This window comes from Leptopilina boulardi, unplaced genomic scaffold (assembly GCF_019393585.1).
Source record: "Leptopilina boulardi isolate dan_hultmark-lab unplaced genomic scaffold, ZJU_Lbou_2.1 LbouV2_90, whole genome shotgun sequence".
Lineage (NCBI taxonomy): Eukaryota > Metazoa > Arthropoda > Insecta > Hymenoptera > Figitidae > Leptopilina > Leptopilina boulardi.
The window spans coordinates 451,536-474,957 of NW_026138039.1; the positions used below are offsets into that span (position 1 = coordinate 451,536).

At 31.1% G+C, this 23,422-nt stretch overlaps 2 protein-coding genes across 4 annotated transcripts in view; both read right to left on the reverse strand.

Moving 5' to 3' along the window:
* LOC127290866 (STING ER exit protein) overlaps nucleotides 1-23,422 on the reverse strand; it is a 254,912-nt gene that overhangs the window by 36,803 nt on the left and 194,687 nt on the right. The window lies entirely within an intron of this gene.
* The window catches only part of LOC127290861 (myotubularin-related protein 3), a 149,324-nt gene that overhangs the window by 5,680 nt on the left and 120,222 nt on the right, over nucleotides 1-23,422 (reverse strand). The window contains exons 14-15 of the mRNA XM_051319671.1: nucleotides 19,207-19,308; nucleotides 18,852-19,036 (exon numbers count right to left, since the gene is read on the reverse strand). Of these exons, the coding sequence (XP_051175628.1) occupies nucleotides 18,852-19,036; nucleotides 19,207-19,308 (287 nt within the window). The remainder of the gene's footprint in view (nucleotides 1-18,851; nucleotides 19,037-19,206; nucleotides 19,309-23,422) is intronic.

The following is a 23,422-nucleotide window of genomic DNA, read 5'->3' on the forward strand; positions in this document are numbered from 1 at the left end:
TTTACAAAATAATTTAATTTTGGAAGAGCTAAACTATAAACTACAAAAATTTTCAGGTATTTTTCTTTTCATTCAATAAATTAATTAATTTTTATTTCAATATTTTGTGAAAATAAGTTTAAAAATTCGCAATTTTTTTAAAAAAGAAAACGAAAAAAATCGCATTTAAAAAAACATAAAAATTCTTACAATCCGTATCTTAAATAATAAAATGTATTTGTTTATCTTTAAGAAGAAAAATTGTTTTCCGCAATGTACATATAGTTATAGACACAAAAAAAGGCACAGAGACGGCACTGAAATTTGGAAGAGTGGGAAATTTCAGGCAAACGTGCACGTTGGCGGCTCTACTGTATTTGGAAAAAATGACGACCCAGAAAAATCATGAGGAAGCAGTCAATTCACTAAATTAGAATTGCTATTCCAAAAGATTCATTATAATTGCTATATTTCTAGTTTCCTTGACATTTTTTTGTAACAAAAATAATTTTCCTGTATCCCCTAACTGAAAGTACGATCTTTCCGTCCCAATTTTCTTCCGGGAACAGCGACTTTTGTGACCTGCTTGAGCCAACGCGCGCCTTTGTTAAGGAGCTTCTACAATAGGTCCAAGAGACAAGTCCAAGTCCAATTTGCTTGTAGTTAGATGCGTGCGCAAAGTATTGTCAGCTGTCGCGTTTTTTAATTACCTTAATTACTCATAATTAACAAGTTTTAATTACTAATTATTTAATAGTTGGGTCAGTCCAGCGAAAATCATCTAGACCCGGTTGCTCGATGATTTTATAAACACGTGAAATTAATATATAATAAATTTGATGATCATTTGAGACTTTATATTGCCAAATATGCCTTATTTTTTTTTTAAATAATTTTTTTAAAAAGTCATTAGATGACAAGGTTAGAAATGGTCAATTTTACAACTACACAGTAAAAGTCGTTGTAAAATGCAAAAAAAGGATAAGATGAATTTTTTATGATATATATTCATTTAATATGACTAAATAAATGTAAATTGATCGAAAATTACTCAGTCGCCTGACTGTTAACCCAAAAATGACTTTGGATAGAATCTTGCATTACGTACGCTAAATTTTGAGCAAAATCGCATAACACTATGCATTCCACGTTTTTAGTCAGCTCCTGTTTTTTCTGTCTTAAAAATTCTGCTTGACGTTGTGATATAAAGTGATGTTCTTTTAACTGAATTAAATTTGATGTTAGAGTGTCTACGAATTCATCTGAAGTTTGCACGACATTGATCAGGTCACATTCTTGACTCGAATTCACCCATTGCTTATATTTTACCTGCACTCCGTGACTAACATGTTTTTCGACATTTGACAATATCATTTCAAAATCAGGACACTCACTGCATTCTCCTAACATAATAATAATATTTATTTAATTTTATTTATTTACTTATTTATTTATTAATTTATTTACTTATTTATTTAAATAACATTACCTAACATACAGGCTTCGTTTGCAGTATCACAAGCAGTATAGTTTAAAAAATTCTTGTAATCTAGACAAATTTTCAACGGTTTTATTTGTAATTTTAAGTTTTCGTGCGATTGGTAAACACAAACGTTGTGCGTTCCGGATGATCCGGCAAAGACACACCATTTTGGTCTCAATGCAGCAAAACTTGAAAAGCCTGTTTCAATTTCAGGATTTATTTTTTTAAATTCATCGAATACATCTCTCAAAGAAAAATGAAGCAAACGCTTTTGCTTCTTCTCTTTACTTCTTTCTTCATTCCGAATTGAAACGTAATCCTTCATGCCGGGGCACATTCTACTATTCTCTTCATCTTCATAAAATTTTCTAATAATTTCTTTTTGTTCTTCTGTGATTCTTGTCCTATCCTTATATTCAATTTCTGGAAAAAGACCATATTCTTCAGTCAATTTTCTGGACTTTTTAACTAAATATTCACTAACTTCAAATTCTTTTGCAACTTTTGCTATAGGCCAAGATTTGGGTTGACAACTCAAGAATTTGATTTTTTCTTCTGATTTAGTGTACAATTTTATTTTTATTTTTAATTTTTCTAAAAGTTCTAAATAATCCTGCGCAAGTTGTTGGTCGTTAAACGTTGAAACACTACTGGTTGTTTCTAGTTCTAATCCTAAAGATTCATTAATTTGTTGTCTAGCTCCAGATAAATTTTTGGTTAACGCGTCTTCGATTTTTCGTTTTCTTTGATTTTGATTTAATTTAATCATGTTTGAAGGAGACAATCCTAGTTCTAAATAAGTATTTTCAGCTATTTCTTCTTCAGGAATAAAATCTAAGTCTTTTCCATCTGTTACAGTTTCTTCTTCAAATTCCTTATTTTCAATTGTTGCAATTTTTCTTCTACATAGCGAGCAAATAGATGTACCGGGTATTAAATTAAATTTTACATTTTCATTCTGTTCAGTAACTACTCGTAAACCTTTTGTTACGTTTTTTTCATGTATTTTAAAAGGATCACAGCATTTTTTTCCGAAAAAGTTAGTATATATTTTTTTAAATATTTATTTTCATGGAAATCACATATTGTACCTCTAGAGTTTAGTCGATTATTTGTTCTCAGAATTATTAATCTTTGATCAAAATCATTTAATTCAAATAAACTTTTCAACGGTTTATTATTATCCAGTCCATTACATTGCTCTTGCATTTCTATTCCTACACGACACTGCATTTTATTTCATTTATTCCAGAAGGAGTAAATATCAAAAATTTAAACTAATTATTAACAGTTTATGTCAGTTACACTTTCTACACTATGAACTTGGATATTTCTAATTAATCTTTTTGAAAAACAAAATAAATGTAATTTTTTTTATTTTATATGTTTTAAAAAAAACATTCAAAACGACTAAGAACTAAAAATTTATTTTAATACCTGGTACATCTACTTATTATAAGCTAAGTGAAAAAAATTGCTGCAGTTTGAGAAGAATAAAAATTCAAATTATATTTTCTTAAAAAAAAAAGAAAAAGTTTTATGCAGATGAAGAGAGACACAAAATGAGCTCCACCTACATTAAAAAAAAATAGTATTGATTCAAGAAAACCAATGTACTTGAACGTATTCAGCACCAATATTTTCTTGATGTGACTTTGTGTCAGTTTTTCTTTCGAATCTTATATTCGTGCTCGATGCCTCGTTCGATTTTTGGACTACGCAAAGTACTTTCCTTAACTTTTTATCACGTATTCTTTTATTTTCTGGAGTTTCCATGATTTTTAATAACAATCTTTTACAAACAATAATTATTAAAAAAAATTTAACCATAACTATCAGATGTAGTTTTTTCCTACGAGTCCATTGATACCAAAAACTCATTTTTCGTCAAAATGTCGGTTACTTAAGTTTTTACATCGTACGGCAGAATTATCTGTCACCCAAAATATTTATTAAAATAACATAATAAATGTTAACAATGAACAGCTTCTCTTTTAAATAAAAATTTAATTTTTTTAAATTTATTAATTGTTTTAATTAATTAATAAATTTTAAGTAAATGTTTTATTATTTTACTATTTTATATATTATTTAATCAAATTACATAAGTATTTAAGTTTAAAGTAATCTTAAAAAATATTCTCAATTTTATATCACATTAAACGATTTATTATATTTTTATTAATGATTATCAAATATAAATTAATGTTTTTAAATTTAATTTTCATAAGAAAAAAGAAAACATTTTTAAATAAAATTCAAAATTGTAATGGGAAACTTTAAGTGATTAACTTCATTCCAATCGTCAAAACAAAAATCTGATCAAAATCAGGTTAATTATAAGTCAGTTTTAAAATTCAATAAATAATTAACGAGACGAGGTTCCACGAGAATTTCTCTTGGCACGCATTTCTAGATTCAATATAAACCAGATTCAAAAGGTTTTTCATTATTTCATTTTTCTCCACAGAAGATATTCACCGAAGAAAAAGAAGGAATTAACACTTTGCGAAAACGAAAAAAACGCGATTTAAATACTTACGTGAGTAATTTTCGATCAATTTACATTTATTTAGTCATATTAAATGAATATATATCATAAAAAATTCATATTATCCTTTTTTTGCATTTTACAACGACTTTTACTGTGTAGTTGTAAAATTGAATATTTCTGTTAGAGACCTTAAATTCTAAGAAACGTTTACGAACCGTGATTTCGAACGCGGACGGGATTAACGAAATAAGAGTCTAGAGTTTAGTATAAGAATAAGTAATTTATGTTTATTTAAAGATTAATAAAACTTAAGTAACAAAAGATATTTAAGATAAGTCAAACGAATTAAAACGCACAAAGTAATAACTTGAATAAACGCACAAATCGCACCTCGCTCAAAGCATCTCGCTCCTACCATGCCTTAACGCACACTGACGCACACACACTGAATTGACCGGTTGATCGGGCAGATTCGAACAACCGCCATTATGCACTTACGCGGGAATTTACGTGTGTTTAAAACGCTAACATTCGGTCATCCTGACAGATAACTCGTCCTCGAGTTTTATTTGAAGATATAAGAAAAATAAATTTACATCTTGTTAACATCGCCGTAACGTTGTGGACGTTTTACAACTCTTTTAGATCGACGCGGTTGTACATTAATCGACGTGTCGGAATCGAGTTCACTTTCAATTAAATCGTTATTTGAATTTAATTCAACATTGTAATCAAAAGGCGCAGATTGATCTTCGTCGGATTGAGGATCGCAAGACAAAGAATCGTCCTCTATTGCAGGTGGATACCACAATTTCAATTGGCTTGCGTGAGCCGTAGACGCATATCGACGAACATTAGAATCGGAATTTAAATCAGCCACGCCGTAAGTGTCGCCTAACAAAATTTTTGTAATCACAAGTGGTCCACGAAATTTCCTTTGTAATTTGGTTGATTCGCCTGTCACTTCGGGTACGTTTGACATATAAACGATGTCACCTACATCGAACTTTACATTTTTCGAATGACTTTTATCATATCTCGCTTTATAATACTTTTGCTGTTGGTCGATTTTAACTCTAGCATCATCTTGCAAATTGTGTGGGTTTTTATAACGATCTTCCGTTAAAAGACGCATTAAACCCTCGTCGTGACAATTAATATAGCCGTACAATAATTCAAACGGAGTTTTACCAGTCGCTTTGTTCGGAGAAGAATTTAAATCGCGCTGGACTTTTTTTAATTGTTTGGACCAGTCTTTAGCGTCAGGTTGTGTGACACTTGCTTGAATCGCAGGGATTAGAGTGCGGTTTACTCTTTCAACGAGGCCATTCGCTTGCGGGTGTCTAGGTGAATTTAGAGAGTGCTCAATACCGTGTTTATTACAAAATTCGCTGAAAAGATGAGAGGTAAAACAAGTTCCACGATCGCTGATTATTTTACGCGGAGCGCCAAAGTCAAGAACGAAATTTTCGAAAGCCTTAATCACATTTACAGCTTTGGTATTAGTAGTCGCCGACAGAATTACAAATTTCGTAAGAGTATCGGTAATGACAAGAATAAACTTGTTTTGATGTAATGCCGTTACAAAAGGTCCGACGTGATCGACGTGTATGAGAGCAAACGGTCTCTCTCCTGGTTGAATTGGATGCAACACACCGGCAGGTTTCCCTGTTTTTGACTTACAAATGACACACTGAATACAACAGCGTAAGTGTTGACGAACATATGATCTCATTCCCGCAAAATAATAAAGTTCGCGAATGTTTGAAACAGTACGGTCGAGTCCTGCGTGACTTCGAAGATCGTGGTGTCGAATTACAATACTTTTTCGAAGTGTTTTTGGTACCACATATAGCAATTTGTTGTTTTCGCGTTTGTAAAGAATTGAGTTTTTTAGTTCGTATCCGGTTACTTCGCTCTTTTCATGATTTGTTCTATCTTTAACTGGTTTTAAAAGTATTTCGCGTTTTCTTTGCAACGATTCATCGGAGTATTGAAAAACGGTAATCTCGTCGTCGGGAGTAACAATGGAAAAGATTCCAAGAACGTTATCGCAGCATTCTTCTTCGGATTCGGGAGGCTCAACGGGCGCTCGACTCAATGCGTCAACGTGACACATTTTGGTTCCAGGACGATGGGTAATTTCGTAATTAAACTCAGAGAGAGCTAAAGACCATCTGACAATTTGGGGGTTTTTAGTCTTTTGCGTATTTAAGTACAACAGAGCGCTACAGTCGGTTACAATTTTAAATGGAATGTTAATCAACCAACTTCTTAGACGGATAACTGCCCAAACGATAACATTAAGCTCAAGCTTACTAGAGTGGTAATTTCGTTCTGGTTCGCTAGTACGACGGCTGATGGCGTAGACAAGGTGCAATTTTCCATCACTGGAACGTTGCATTAACATTGCTCCAAGACCCAACGCGCTTGCATCGGTATGAAGCTCTGTTTCGCGATCAGGACAAAAAGGTTGCAAAATCGGATCAGAAGTCAAATGTCTAATCAATTCGCGAAAGGCATTTTCTTCGATGTCAGTCCATTTATAACTGTTATTAGACTTTAGTAAATCGTATAATGGAGAAGCGATTACTGCAAATTTAGGTACGAAACGTCTGAAAAAGCTACAAAGACCAAGAAATTGTCGAACTTTGTGAATGTCACAAGGAACTGGGAATTCCGCGATGGCTCGAAGTTTATCGGCACCGGGTTTGATTCCTTCAGACGAAATTTCAAAACCGAGATACGTAACCGACGATTTTAAAAAATGACATTTCTTTAAATTAATCGTTAGGCCAGCATCGAGAAGAGCTTGCATGACCATAATGAACTTTTTCCGTAAGTCAGCCCAACTTTTTCCCAGAATTAAAATGTCGTCCAAGTAAAAAAGTACGTTGTGGTCTCGTAAGGGTCCTAAAACTCGATACATCAATTTAGAAAAATAAAATGGAGCATTCATTAGGCCGAACATCATGCGAGTGAACTCTCCTGTCTCGTCCGGGGTTATAAAAGCAGTTTTTTCTCGCGCAGCAGCTGACAGAGGGACCTGCATGTAACCTAGGGCAAGATCAAGAACAATGAATAAAATGCACTCGCCGATTTTTGACAATTGATCATCAATACTTGGAAGAGGAAAGTGAATTCTCACTGTTTGTTTATTTACAGGTCTATAATCCGCAACGACACGAGGTTCGCCATTTTTTCTGTTAACTAAAAATAAAGAACAAGCATACTTAGAATTTGTGTCTTGAATAAATCCAAGTTTTCTATACTCGCCAATAATATTTCTCATCTTAACTCGTTCTGCATCGCTCGCAGGTATCGGTTTCCGAAAAGGAGGGGCACAACCTGGTTTTATTTCAATGTCCATTTCGATAAGATTCGTACAACCTAGTTCACTTAAATTTTTAGCAATAGCGGCACGAAAAAAATTTAAAATACCTATCAGATCTTCTATTACTTCCCTCGGTAGATTGACTTCGAAAATGATGTCTTCTTCGGTGATTGGTTCTCGAATGGCGTTTAGAATGTGAAGGTCTGGAAGAGGGGAAACTTCTGCACGTTCGATCACTGTTCCTTGAGCAATGGATTTCGGTTCGGTGTTGAAATTCATAACTGGAATCTGCATTGAGTTGCTTGAAGACAGAACACTGATGAAATTGATTGAATTTGGTGGAAGAATAACGCTCTCTTCAAGTACCAAATTTTCAACTGCATGGTTTGACACTGGTAATTTGGAAAATTTTTCGAATTCACTTGTCTCGAACACAAGAGTATCGCCAACCTTGTGATAATCCACATAAGTTGAATCGGTGAAAGATCTTCCAACTAAAACATCTAAAGCTTGGAAATTATCAGGAACAATTATGAGTCTAACTTCCGGAACTTCGACGCCATCAATTGACAGATTGCATTTGACGAATCCAGGACAATGGTTGGTGAAGTGCTCGGGTCCAAAACTTTTTAGTATGACATCCTCTCGAGTGACGTTAAAGTTATGTTTAATTACTGCTGTGGCTTTAATTGTACATTCTGCTGCACCAGGGTCAATCAAGGCTGAAAGTTTGATTTCATCAACGATTACTTGTTTGATATATTTGTGAACAGAATTGTCTGACATTACAGTGTTTACCTGATTAATGATGGGTTTTACCGGATTTTCTGTAGCATTAATGCAATGTCTCTGAGTGTGGCCTTTTGTTCCACACTTGCTGCATGTCTCCGCTCTCGAAGGCTCAGGGCAATTTTTGGAAATGTGTCCGAACAGATGACAGTTGTAACACATGAATTCGCCATCTTCGTTTTTTATAGGAGGTCGTTTATCCGGATTGTTGACTAGCTTAGTTTTGGAAGAGTCGTTGCTGGTCTGCGGTTCACTTTTGTCAACATTGTGAGAAGATGTAGTCCATGGCTTCTTATCGGAAGACAACTTGGAACTTTCCATTGAAGTTTTGATTCTAACACGTCGTTGCTCGTTCAGTCTTTCGTTAGCAATCATGTCGTGCAACAAATCCTCGTTGTCCGAATGTGTGCGTGCTGCCATAGCTGAACATAAATCGCGGGACCACAAACCGATTAAAACTTGTTCCTTAACTTCGGGAAAAGATAACTTCAAATCACTGCACAATTTCACTTTGTTGAAAAAATAAGTTGTTAAAATCTCATTTTTCTCTTGAACTCGATCAGACATTTTTTTCCACTTGACGGTTAAAGTTTCAGTCACTACAAAAGATTTTTTGAAAGCTTGGCAAAATTCGGTCCAAGTATAAAGATGTGCATTGTTTAAACGGAACCAATCCAAAGCGCCGTCCTTCAGATGAGATCTTGCTGTTTCGAGTGCAAAATTATCTGGCCAATGGTGAAGAAGTTTCATACTTTCGAGTGATTTAATCCATTCTTTTGCTTTTGACGTTTCCACTTCACCAGAATAATTTTCGATGCTACTACTCAAATCTGGCATAATGTGGTAACTGGGAATTGGATCACGAGTGTTATGAGAAATGGAATTGTTCGTTAATCTGTCGCACATTTGTAACATCATCTGATCCCTTCTTCTTCCGTCCTCGAGTAAATGTAAAATGAGGTTATGTACATCATTATTTGACAGGTGATCGTCGGGTCTGCCTGCATTGTGTCTTTGTTGGTTTGGAGGGGAAATAAGATCTTGACGAACTTGTAAATTTTGTTGACTAAGATTTCTCGCGCCATCTCCTGGTAGAAAAGAATCATCCTCTGAACGACGGTAATCGTCAGTCGGTAATCGGATAGTATCGCCTGGTCGTCGGGTATCCTCGGCTACACGATTTAAAGATGGCGACCATGCACCTCTACCACGTCCAAATGATAAACGATTTTGAACTAACACATTCAATGATGGTCTGTTCAAAGGCGTAGAATAATTTGCAGGGTTTATCAAACCATTGTTATTCTGGACTTGGGCATGAAAATGATCAAATTGTTGTTCGGTGACGTTCTCCTCCTCATTTGAGTGGTCCGACATCTTTTCGATGTGATGTTCACACGTCACGATCAGGTCTAAACGCGTCGAATGTCCGATATCAGCTCGAGATGGATTTTTTTTTTTTTTTTTTTTTTTACAAGCGTATAATTATAGTGTGTTGACAATAATAGGATCACTTACACGTCACGAGAAAATAAAAGTCTCCTTTATGTATCCCACTTCTGAATGTTAAAGACCTTAAATTCTAAGAAACGTTTACGAACCGTGATTTCGAACGCGGACGGGATTAACGAAATAAGAGTCTAGAGTTTAGTATAAGAATAAGTAATTTATGTTTATTTAAAGATTAATAAAACTTAAGTAACAAAAGATATTTAAGATAAGTCAAACGAATTAAAACGCACAAAGTAATAACTTGAATAAACGCACAAATCGCACCTCGCTCAAAGCATCTCGCTCCTACCATGCCTTAACGCACACTGACGCACACACACTGAATTGACCGGTTGATCGGGCAGATTCGAACAACCGCCATTATGCACTTACGCGGGAATTTACGTGTGTTTAAAACGCTAACATTTCTAACCTTGTCATCTAATGACTTTTAAAAAAAATTATTTAAAAAAAAATAAGGCATATTTGGCAATATAAAGTCTCAAATGATCATCAAATTGTCATCAAATTTATTATATATTAATTTCACGTGTTTATAAAATCATCGAGCAACCGGGTCTAGATGATTTTCGCTGGACTGACCCAGATAATTAATTAATAATTAGTAATTAAAACTAATTAATTATGAGTAATTAAGGTGATTGAAAAAAGTGACAATTGAGAATACATTGCGCGTGCATCTCAGTACAAGCGACTTGTAGTTGTACTTGACTCTTGGACCTATTGTAGAAGCTCATTTATGACATAGGCTGATAATAACCTCATAACTAAATTATTTTTCACATTTATGTATAAATATAATGCAGTTGAACGAGTGTTTTTTCTCTTTTTTTAATTTTTCAACTAAATAACTTCTTTCCTTCTGTCAACTGTATAACTATAATAAACATGTGCATCAACTTAGCGAAATAACTTCAAAATGCAAAAGTCTTATATAGCTCAAAATTTGACGTTCTTTAGTCGCTAAGAGGCCATCCATAAATTATGTTGCACTATTTTTCACCATTTTCGACTCCCCCCTATGTTGCACATTTTGCCAACATTAGCGCTATTTTTTCTATTGAATATTGCAAATCCTTGACGCCCCCTCCTCTTCAAGCGCAACGTAATTTATGGATGGCCCTTAATTAGTTGTGGAAAAAAAAATTTTGTCGCTCTTATATTTTTGTTATATATAAGATGTTTCGCTAACTTTATATAAACTTAGCGAAACACCCACTCTACTTCGCTTAACTGTCAATATTTATATAATTGCTCTTGACTGGAATTTCCCGTTTTTTTGCCATAACACAACCCAATAGTTTATTTTCAAAAAAGTCAAAAATTAAAAAATTTTTCTTTTAAATTTATTATTTATAAATCAATACCACTTGAATAAAGTAAGTAATATATAATTAAAAATTTAAGGGACACGAAAAAAAGGAAAATTTATTTGCAAAATTACACATTAAACTTGATCAAATCATATAATACCAATTTAAAAAGGTATGCGAGAAAATCAAAGTCATCATAAAATAGTTGAGCCAGGGGCGTTCAGTAATAATACGTAAGATTAATTTAAACCCCTCCCCCATCAACAAACTAATTTTTATTAAAAAACCAATATTTAAAAAAAACTATCAAGTTGTTTAAAAAATTTTATTTCTCATTTAATGTTAACGACAAAATCAAGTTCACCCTAAATCAACTAAAAATCTCTTATGAAAATTCAGCAATAAAAATTTTCTCGTAAAAATAATTATTTTTATTTAAATAACGAATATTTAAGAAAAACCACTTTAATCTTGTACAAAAAATTTATTTGCATCCTTACATGATTACGACAAAATCAAATTCACATTAAAAAAATAAAGAAAAGAATTGTTTAAAAAATAAATTACGATTTTCTTAAACATATTTGTCAAACGGCTGGCATATTTGAAAGTCTCCAAAGTTAAGTTTTAGGGAATCATTTTCCGAAGAAAAAAAGCTATACTATATAGAACTCGAATCATTTAAAAAAAATTCTAGCCATATGTCTAAAGACAAAATCTCCCTGCGAAATTAAAGCAAAAAATAAACTTTTTAAACCGAAAAAACCTTCTGTCTTACAAGATTTCGTAACAGCAGTAAATAAATAAAATTTAAATTGCTACGATAAAATCCGCAACATCAAAAATGGACGTAACATGTCCAACGACAAAATCTACATGTGAAATTAAAGCCGGCAAATAATTTTTCAACCGGAAAAACCATTTGTCTTGCTAGATTTCGTCTCCTCAGTATTTACATATTTATTTAAACAATTTAAATTGCCACGACAAACTCCAAAACATCACAAATAATTAAAACAAGTCTAACGACAAAATTTCCATGTGAAATTAAAATCAAAAAATAATTTGTAAACTTGAAAAACCATCTGTCTTGTTGGATTTCGTCTCTTCCCTATTGAAAAAAAACACGTATAATTGTACGTATAATAATACGTATAATTATACGTATTATTATACGTATAATTATACGTATAATAAGACATACGAATTTGAAACAAGAATTATACGTATAATTATACGTATAATAATACGAATAATTATACGTATAATTGTACGTGTTTTTTTTCAATAGGGATATATTTTTGTTTATTAATATATACTTAAATATTATAAAATATAGACACGTATAATAATACGTATAATAATACGTATAATAATACATATAATTATACGTATTATTATACGTATAATTATAATTCTATTAAAAATAGAATAATAGAATAGAATAATTAGTAGCAAAATTGCGCTGGAAATTTTTAGAAATTTTAAAATGCAAATTAAATTTCACGAAAAAAAATATCGTCGAATGTCAATTCAAGCAGTCACCCATCCAAGTACTAACCGCGTCCAACGTTACTTAACTTCCGTGATCTGATGAGAACTTGTTCTTTCGCCTTGGTGTTTCCGCTGTCTTGTCTTGATTAATAACTTTGTCGTATAAGTATCACTAAAAGTGAGGTTAGGTGCGATACAATACTTATACGACAAAGTTATTAATCAAGACAAGACAGCGGAAACACCAAGGCGAAAGAACAAGTTCTCATCAGATCACGGAAGTTAAGCAACACTGGACGCGGTTAGTACTTGGATGGGTGACTGCTTGAATTGACATTCGACGATATTTTTTTTCGTGAAATTTAATTTGCATTTTAAAATTTCTAAAAATTTCCAGCGTAATTTTGCTACTAATTATTCTATTCTATTATTCTATTTTTAATAGAATTATAATTATACGTATAATAATACGTATAATTATACGTATTATTATACGTATAATTAATTATACGTATTATTATACGTATAATTATACGTATAATTCTTGTTTCAAATTCGTATGTCTTATTATACGTATAATTGTACCTATAATAATACGTATAATTATACGTATAATAATACGTATAATTATACGCATAATTATACGTATAATAATACGTATAATTATACGTATTATTATACGTACAATTATGCGTGTTTTTTTTCAATAGGGTTCTTACATGAATGTCGTTGTATTTGTTAAGTCCATTTTTGATGTTTTAGATTTTGTCATAGCAATTTAAATTGTTTAAATAAATTTTTAAATACTGAAGAGACGAAATATAGCAAGGCAACAAGTTTTTCCGGCTTAAAAATTATTTTTCGATTTTAATTTCACATGGAAGATTTGTCGTAGGACTTGTTACGGCCATTTGTGATGTTTTAGATTTTGTCACGACAATTTAAATTGTTTAAATAAATGAAGGGTAGAATGACAAAAGGGGTCAAACGCCAATTTATCGAAAATGAGGTTTTTGCATAAAAAAATCAAGAAAATTCATTTACACATTTTAGTAGAAGGATTTCCTTTTTTATTGCGTATTTAAATCAGTTTTTAAACAATTTTAAAAACATTTTGTTATTAATTTTTGAATATTTTTATGGTTATACTAAGTGAACAATTGAATTTAAAGATGAAAGTATTGCTCAATTCCAAAGCAAGCAATTAATTCGTAATTTTCTTGAAAACAAACAATTTTTTAAAGGAATTTTTTTTTCTATTCATTTCGTCGATTCCATAGAAAGAAACTAATTTTCTAGTTTTTCTTCAAACTGTATATTTTTTTTATAATTAATGCTTAAAGAAAATGTGCGCAGTTGATATAACCTCAAGGCACCACAGTTTTTTTTTAATTTTATCGTTAATATGTAGGTTTATTTCAACAAATTGTTGTTTATTATTTATTAAAACATACTAATATATCGAAACGGTTTTCTCAGTTTTTTTTTAAATGACCTGCAAAATTTTTAAAAATGTTTTTTTTACTTCCTGTAAAAACAGTGAATTGGCGCTTGACCCCTTTTGTCATTCTACCCTTCAAATAAACTTAACAAATACAACGACAAAATCTCCATGTAAAAAGAGACTTCTTGGGGGTTAATAGCATAAATATATACAGGTGGTTAGATCCTTTGGCAGAAAGATTACATTTCTCCACGGAGGAATAGTAAGGAGACCGATCTTGCTGTAGTAGCGCTTCTGAAAATGTCAGAAAAACATGCACGATAAATGCCAGTTTCACTGCATTCTACTCAACCACCAAAGTAGCTGAGCATGCGCATTAGCCATGTGCTGTCTCTTTTTCTCGCAAAAAGTGTGCGAGTGAGATCTGGCTGACGTATATTTCTCAAGTCTTCCATGCGTGTTGTGATGAAGGGGTTATGTGTTATTGTTATGTTATTATCATGAAGTAATATAAGGAGCACTCACTCTATAGGCAGTTTTTGAAAATTCTTCCCCAGCCTTTCCAGATTTAATAGAAGCATTTACATATCCCCGATACTAACAACCCTAGCGGAAAAGCGAAGAATTACAGGTCACGTGGTACATTGTTGTATAAGTGTTTGTGTATAACAGTCAGTTGGCGTTTTTTTTTTTTTTTTTTTTTGAAATGTGTTTGATGCGAGTTACTTTTGTGTAATTATAAATAAAAAAAGTGAAAAATGAAACTGCTAAATTGATCAATGAATCAGCATTAACACAGGCAACTTTACTTGATACAAATTATTTTGTATATATTTGAATGTTAACAAAATACTTGCTGAACTTGTCATTAAATTTTGTTTGATTACATGTAAATATAACCTAAAAATAAAAAAAAATTGAGAAATTTCGTTTGAAATATATACGGCTACAATGAAAAATAATTATTTATATTTTTATTATTTTTTTTATTTTTATATAACTTACAACAAATTATTGCAATTCCTTTATTATTTCATTATGAAACATATAATTGAAAACAAATATTTTAAAAATCTAAATTATATATTAGTATATAAATAAGCAAAAACTTACCAATTTTCAAATATATTTTGAAAAAAAAATTTTTTTCAAAAAATTTGTTTTATTTAAAATTTTTGTGTGTAACTTTTTTCTTTCTTTACAAGTCAAGTCAAATAGTTTTATTGAGATTAAAAATTTGTACACTTTTTCTAAAATTATTATATATCACTTTACACTGTTTACTATATGAGAATAGCTGTCACTAGGCGCAACCATATTTTGAAAACTTCTAAGTACACCGCTTTTCCGCTAGAGGCGTCATAATCGGAGATATGTAATTTCGGATTTATTCTCATGCAAGGGGCCTATATGCTTAACAAGCAGTGAGTGCTCCTTATACTACTTCATGGTTATTATTTTAATAATTATTATTAATGTTTATTTTATATACTTAAACAAGATTTTGGAGATACAATATCGCAATGGTAAATAAAATTTCTGAAATAAACACTGAACACTAAGATTTTTTTTGTGACATATATGTATATCGCATAACCACACTTTTCATCTGTCAAAATTGAGGTCCAATGCGCATGCTCAGCTACTTTGGTAGTTGAGTACAATGCACTGAACCTGGCACTTATCGTACATGTTTTTCTGACATTTTCAAACGCAGAGATCGGTCTCCTTACTATTCCTCCGTACATTTCTCACATTTGATTATTAATTTTTCCGGATATAATTCCGAAAGTGTCTCACCTCCGATCTTAATGAAACTTGGTATATTAACGTATTTTGGTGCCCTGATTACGAAAATGATAGTGAAAATTGGCGCAAATGTGATTATCATGGTAAAAACCATAAAAAACACCATAAAATCATGGTTTTTTGCGATTACCTCGTAAAAAACGCAAAATTTCGAAAAATGTTCCAAATATAAGTTTTAGGTCTCAAAAAAAGACACATATTACGTTGTACGAATTTTTTACCAAAAGTGGTTATTTTTTGAGAAAAATCCACACTAGCAGTTTACGCAATTCTATGTAAGCGGTTATTTAATTTCAAGTACCAAATTTTTCAGTAATTATGATGTGCACTGTTTTTTCCGTTAATGTACATGATGTTTTATGGTTTTTTGGATTTTTCTCGAGAAATAACCTCTTTTGTTAAAAAATTCATACAACATAAAATGTGTGCTTTTTTGAGACCTACAACTTTTATTTGAATCATTTTTCGAAACTTTAGGGTTTTTACGAGATAATCGAAAAAACCACGATTTTATGGTGTTTTTTTATTGTTTTTACCATGATAATCACATTTGCACCAATTTTCACTATCATTTTCGTAATCAGGGCACCAAAATACTATAGTATACCAAGTTTCATTAAGATCGGAGGTGAGACGCTTTCGGAACTTCACCCCTTTTTCCTTTTTTTTTTGCATGTTTTTTATTTCTTGCAAATTTTGTTGATGCCCGACCAGCAAAGACCTCGGCTTCGCACACTATTTTCAACAAATATTAATAAAAACAATTATCTAAATTATTTATATGCTTTTTTCCTAAGTTTCTACAGCTGGCAAAATAACCTTTTTTCCATGTAGTTCAACTTAAAAATTAAAATTCCAATTCAAATACATTAAATTCCAAAAAATAATGTCCAAAAAAATAAAAAAGGTTACCCTACTGAAAATTCTCATGTATGATCTTATATAGGATCTCACATAAATTCATATATTTAAATCCACATGAAATCGTATGTGTCATGTAAGAAACTATATAGGATCTTATGAAAAATCATATAGGAAATTGAAACATGATTTGAAGTGGGATTCGATGTAAATTCTTATAAACGTATTCTTAAGTAATAAATTATGTTAATTCCTATGTGAAATCCTACAATTTTTTCTGGTCCCATTTTTTCCTTCAATTTCTTATGTCAATTTCCTTCGTGTTTTCACATTAAAAAACAGACTAAAATTCACTGCTCAATCCTTAACCAGAAATTTTCCTATATCAAATCATACATCAAATCTTTTTTCGATTCTTGAATAAAAAAATTATTACAAAAAATCTGACATGAAATCATATTAAAAATCCTCACGTGGGATCATATATATGATTGATTTGAACATAAGAAATCATAGGATTTCATGTAGATTCTGAAATATCTATATCTAAGATTTCACATAGAATTATATAAAGGAAACAATATAGAATTTCATATAGGAATTTTCAGTTGGCAGACGGCAATTTATAAAAATTAAAAATTATTTAATTAAAAATCAAATATTACTGCAATTCATCTGAAAAGAAAAAAAATTGTGCTTTGCAATACACCTTCTAACTTAGAGTCTCAGCTTTTATAGTATTCAAGACTGATCTCAATTGTGAGAAAAAAATGTATCACCATCCGGTAGCGTAAGAGTGGAACTATGATGATCTACATGTATATTGGAATTTCCCATATAATTTCCTATATAATTTCCTATATAATTTCCTACATAATTTCTCATATAATTTCGGACTTGGTATCTTAGATGGACAAATAAAACAGTGAAATCCACACATGACATCCCACATAAATTCCTATATAATGAATTCTTACATCCTTCTATATAGGATCCTATATAGAATTTTATATAGGATTACTTAAGAGTACGTTTATAAGAATTTACATCGAATCCTACTTCAAATCATGTCTCAATTTCCTATATGATTTTTCATAAGATCCTATATAGATTCTTACATGACACATAGGATTTTATGTGGATTTAAATATATGAATTTATGTGAGATCCTATATAAGATCCTACATGAGAATTTTCAGTAGGGTAGAAATAAAGCAATTAATGCTTTTAAAATAGCAATTGGGTTTTGATGGTTTAGCGAATTTTCCAATTTTTAAATTTAATTAAGGGGGGATACTCGTGTAAAAAAAAATTTTACTTTTTTTTGCTTTAAAAATCAGTTTACTATCTGTAGAATATGATCCTACATTACTAATCTATAATTAAATGTATGAATGTCTATAGTAAACATAAGTTTAGCACTTCAGATGCTACCAAATGCAGCTAACTATGGGCACGAGATCCCTCTATTTTTCGGTTTCTTGTCAATATAATTTTATTAATTGTCATTAGCAAGCACCATAAGCAAGTGATAGTAAATCTTTGTTTTAGTGCAATAGTTATTTTCGAATACATAACGTCTTTAAGGCAATAGTTAAAACACAACTTTTATGTATCGAAAACTTTATACGCGTTTTTCTCGAAACATGTTTTTTCGCGCGCCGCGCAATGTAACTCAGCCAATTTTTAACGGATTTTAATCAAACTTACCACAAATCTTCTTTATCTTACTGGCTATTGCATGACGAGCTTTTTTTTTTTTAAAAAAATTTTAACAATTGTTTTTGAACATTGTTTATAAAAAAAATTGATTTTTTTTCAAAATGGTCCCAAATTTACAAAAAAAAATTTTTTAGTTTTCTCTCCATCATACAAAGCGTATTTGTATATTTTAACGGTAAAAATTTTGATTTTTAATTTCAGTTGAGATTTGTGACCTGTAGGCTGCACCGCGCAAAATCAAAGATGCAACTTTAAACGTCTGTAACACCGCCATTTTGTAATATTTTTTAATAAAAAAAATTTTTTTTATAAAGCTTATATTGTGTACTTTAAGGTATGCTTTACTTTAATTCAATAAACTTTACCAGTTTTTTAAAAAATATTCCTGAAATAACGTGCATTTACACGAGTTTTCCCCCTTAAGTGAGAATTGCCAACTTCCCCACGGAATATTGTGGTCATCAATTGTCGTCGAAACGATTGCAAACAATTTGAATTTGTTTTATTTGGACCTAGAGCTTATACAATTGAAACATTAGGTATAATTTTAACAAAAGAATCAATGAATATATTTAATATAAAAAGATATAATTTCTTAAATTTCACATGACAACTACCTGCAGTGATGTCTACGTCTTCCAAGCCAAAACTCGATCCCACAACCCATGCAATGATCAACAGCGTGATCAGGTACCCAAAGAGTTGGTGCCGGTGCCAATTCCTCCACTGCTTCCCAGGACATGTCTGAAGGTAACGATTCTCCATGATCTCCAGCACTTTCCACAGAATCCGGCAAAGAACCCTATTTAAAAACAACTTTTTGTACCTAATTTTACAATGATTTTTCTTACATTTCATAAATATAGTAAAAGTCAAAATGTCAAAAGTTATGTCAATTAAAAAACTATATTTTCCACAAGAAAAATGTTGTATCTTTACAAGAAATAATTTCGTAACATTAATTTTACTTACTATATCGTCAATCCGGTCATTATCAGTTGTGTGATGACAGACTTGCTTGATCAATGCTAATCTCGTGGCATGCAATTCTTTCCGTAATGCATCTTCCTTGAGCTGCGCTCAAAAAATTACCTTAGCGTTTTTTATAGAAAATAAAAAATAACTAATCAAAAAAAAAGTAATGAGTAGTAAAGAAGTGGGTCTAAGTTGACTTAAAATACTTTTGACTTCATTTTATTAGTTTAATTTAAGAAAAAACCTGCATTTCACAATGTGTGCAAGTTTACCACTGATTTAAAATCGCGATATTTATAAAAAAAATTATCCTAAATCTTTCCTTTTTTTAAAAAAATTTAGTACTTTTTTGTACTTTTATATTTTTAAATTAATAAAACATAAAGGAAAATAAAAGGTTACAATTTTCGGTAAATATGATACATTATAAAAAAAAATTGAAAAACCTATTGAAAATCCTTGTACAAGAAAATGTACATGTTCAGCAGCTGAACTTGTACCTGTTCTGGCGAGAACATGTACAGGATCTTGTACAATTTCGGCACCATAATTTGGAACAAGTTCTCGTACGAGAACTTGTACAATCCCAGTGTGCAAAGTTACAGAACAGTTCTGTAACTGTTCTATAATAAAAAAGAACAAGTCTTGAGCCACTCTATATAGTAGTACCACATTTATAAAACATCTGTTCGTTACATATTTGTTTCAGAACAGATAGAGAACAAATCTAAAATACAGTGATAGATCTATTATGTTACATTTTTGTAACACTGTTCTAGAACGCTGCAGCAACAACGTTACTTAAAAATTCTAGAACTAATTAAGCACAAATGTTCTAGAACAAATGTTACATCTTCCTTATAGAACAGAGGCAGAACAACTGTTGCAGAACAGATCTAGAACACAGTTCCAGAACTGTTCTATAACAGTTACATAACGTGCACACTGGGATATCTTGCACAAGATTTTGAACAAGTAAATATATTTAATATTTGTATACAAGAAAATATACATGTTCTTGTACATATTTTTGTGCAGGTTCATGTACAAGTACTTACACATGAAACCGTACATGTTCTTGTACAAGTTCATTTAAAAATTTTTTTTAAATTTGAGATTTTAATAATTTACAATCATTAGTACTTTTACTCGTGCATGCTAAAAAATTATTGCGCAGCTGTAAAGTCTTGTATACAAATATTAAATATATTTACTTGATCAAAATCTTGTGCAAGATCTTGTACAGGGATTTTCAACAGGGATAATATCAATTTATTGAAAAAAGTACATCAAAAATTTAATTAAAAGGAATAAAACTATTTACATGAGCTAATAATTTTAATAATTTAACAGCATTTGCAATATTTTACTTGGAGGCCACTAGGAAACGTTCATAAACTACGTAGATACCATGAAGTAGTATAAGGAGCACTCACTGCTTGTTAAGCATATAGGCCCCTTGCATGAGAATAAATCCGAAATTACATATCTCCGATTATGACGCCTCTAGCGGAAAAGCGGTGTACTTAGAAGTTTTCAAAATATGGCTGCACCTAGTGACAGCTGTTCTCAATAGTAAACAGTGTAAAGTGATATATAATAATTTTAGAAAAAGTGTAAAGAAAGAAAAAAAACTATTTGACTTAACTTGAAAAGAAAGAAAAATGTTACACACAAAAATTTTAAATAAAACATAAATTTTTTGAAAATATATTTGAAAATTGGTAAGTTTTTGCTTATTTACACACGAATATATAATTTAGATTTTTAAAATGTTTGTTTTCAATTATGTTTCATAATGAAATAATAAAGGAATTGCAATATTTTGGCGTAAGTTATATAAAAATAATAAAAATATATAATTAATTTTGTTTCATTGTAGCCGTATAAGTTTGAAACGAAATTTCTTAATTTTTTTTTTTAGGTTATATTTACATGTAAACAAACAAAATATAATGACAAGTTCAGCAAGTATTTGTTAACATTCAAAAACATACAAAATAATTTGTATCAAGTAAAGTTGCCTGTGTTAATGCTGATTCATTGATCAATTTAGCAGCCTCATTTTTCACTTTTTTATTTATAATTACACAAAATTAACTCGTTTCAAACACATTTAAAAAAAAAAACGCTAACTGACAGTTATATACAAACACTTATATAACAATGTACCACGTGACCTGTAATTCCTCGCTTTTCCGCTAGGGTTGTTAGTATCGGGGATATGTCAATGCTTCTATTAAATCTGGAAAGGCTGTGGAAGAATTTTCAAAAACGGCCTATAGAGTGGGGGGCGATCATCGATTGCGTCCTGTAAGGGGAAGTTGCATACCCCCACTCTACCCGCCGGGCCATAAACACGGAGCTCGAGGGACGCATGCACCGCGGGGGGCCTAAGCGACGTTCTCGGGCCTAATGACATTTTCTATTTATGGCCCTTAATGAGTTTTTCCAAAAAAATAAAAAAATTTTAAATATTAACAATTTTTAATTTTTTTTAACATATTCTGATTCCTCGTAATTTCACGATTACGAGCATATGTCGTTCGAATTAAAAATGTTAATATTTAAAATGTTTATAATTATTATTAAATAATATTACATTTAATTGTTTCTTAATTTAATTATACTGTTTAAAAAACAGTATAAATTAACAAACATTTTCCCTTCACACTCGCAGGCTTAGGACTGGCCTCTATATTATTATAAAAATTTACATTCATTACAAGTCAAATATGTATTAAATAAAACCAAATATATTTTAATAAAGCTTTCAAAGCTTTTATATTATACTGGCTTACAAGCAAATTTTTTAAAAGTTCTGATTTTCTGTTTTGTATAAATAAACACACATTTTTTAAACACGCCAGCCTTCACGAATAAGTGAAATGCTGCCAGTCCTAAGCCTGTAAGTGTGAAGGAAAATGTTTGTTAATTTATACTGTTTTTTAAACAGTATAATTAAATTAAGAAACAATTAAATGTAATATTATTTAATAATAATTATAAACATTTTTAATATTAACATTTTTAATTCGAACAACATATGCTCGTAATCGTGAAATTACGAGGAATAAGAATATGTTAAAAAAAATTAAAAATTGTTAATATTTAAAATTTTTTTATTTTTTTTGGAAAAACTCATTAAGGGCCATAAATAGAAAATGTCATTAGGCCCGAGAACGTCGGTCAGGCCCCCCGCGGTGCATGCGTCCCTCGAGCTCCGTGTTTATGGCCCGGCGGGTAGAGTGGGGGTATGCAACTTCCCCTTACAGGACGCAATCGATGACTGCCCAACGTAGACTTTTGCCCCCTCCCTCGTGTAGAACGTAGTTTTTTTCAAAATGAATTTTTACTGTATATTTAACTATACCCACATTACAAGTAAGTCAATTGAAAAAAAAAATGAAAAAAAAATCTGAATGAAATATTTAATTTTTTTAAATATTAAAATCAACAAACAAACAAAATTTTTAATTTAAAGATAATTTTTTTTAATTTCCTTTCAATTTTTTTTAGAACTTCAAACTACCCGCTCGATTTTAAAAGAGGGAAACGAATTACTTTTAGTTTTTTTAACTACGTTGTTAGAGTCCCCCTCTTCCCACGTAGACTAATAAAGAATTTCGCTGACACTCCCCCTCCCTAATAGGCTACGCAGTTTATAAACAGTCCCCTAGCCGAAGAAAACTTGATAATCAATAAAAATAAAACTGATCCCACACAGCACAATATACTGCTGTAAGGTTATCGTATTATTGTGTGTATGGATTGTAAGGTTACATCGTAAGCCTATAGTAAACTTACGGTGGACTTTAAATTGCCACCCTGATAGTAAGGTACATGTAAAGGTTATAGTAAGGTTACATTTAAAGGTTGTAGTAAGCTTGCATGTAAAGGTTGTATTAAGCTTACGCGGTAAGGTTATGATAAGTAAATATTGTGAGCTTACTGTAAGGATATTCTAAGCTTGGTGTAAGGTTACTGTAAGGTTGCTATCTAAGCATAAATATAATTCATAAATTAACTAACAAATTACTCGTGCGCAGTAGTTTTCTGACACCTACGAATGCACAGTAAATTGTTTTCCACAAACCCTCCCACACAGCACTTTAACTTTCCTAAACCTTTATTAAAGTTGTGCATGCCAACTTGGAAAAGTTTACCGTAAAGCTTAGTACAGGTTGTGTAAAGATTTAAATGTCCGCATTTG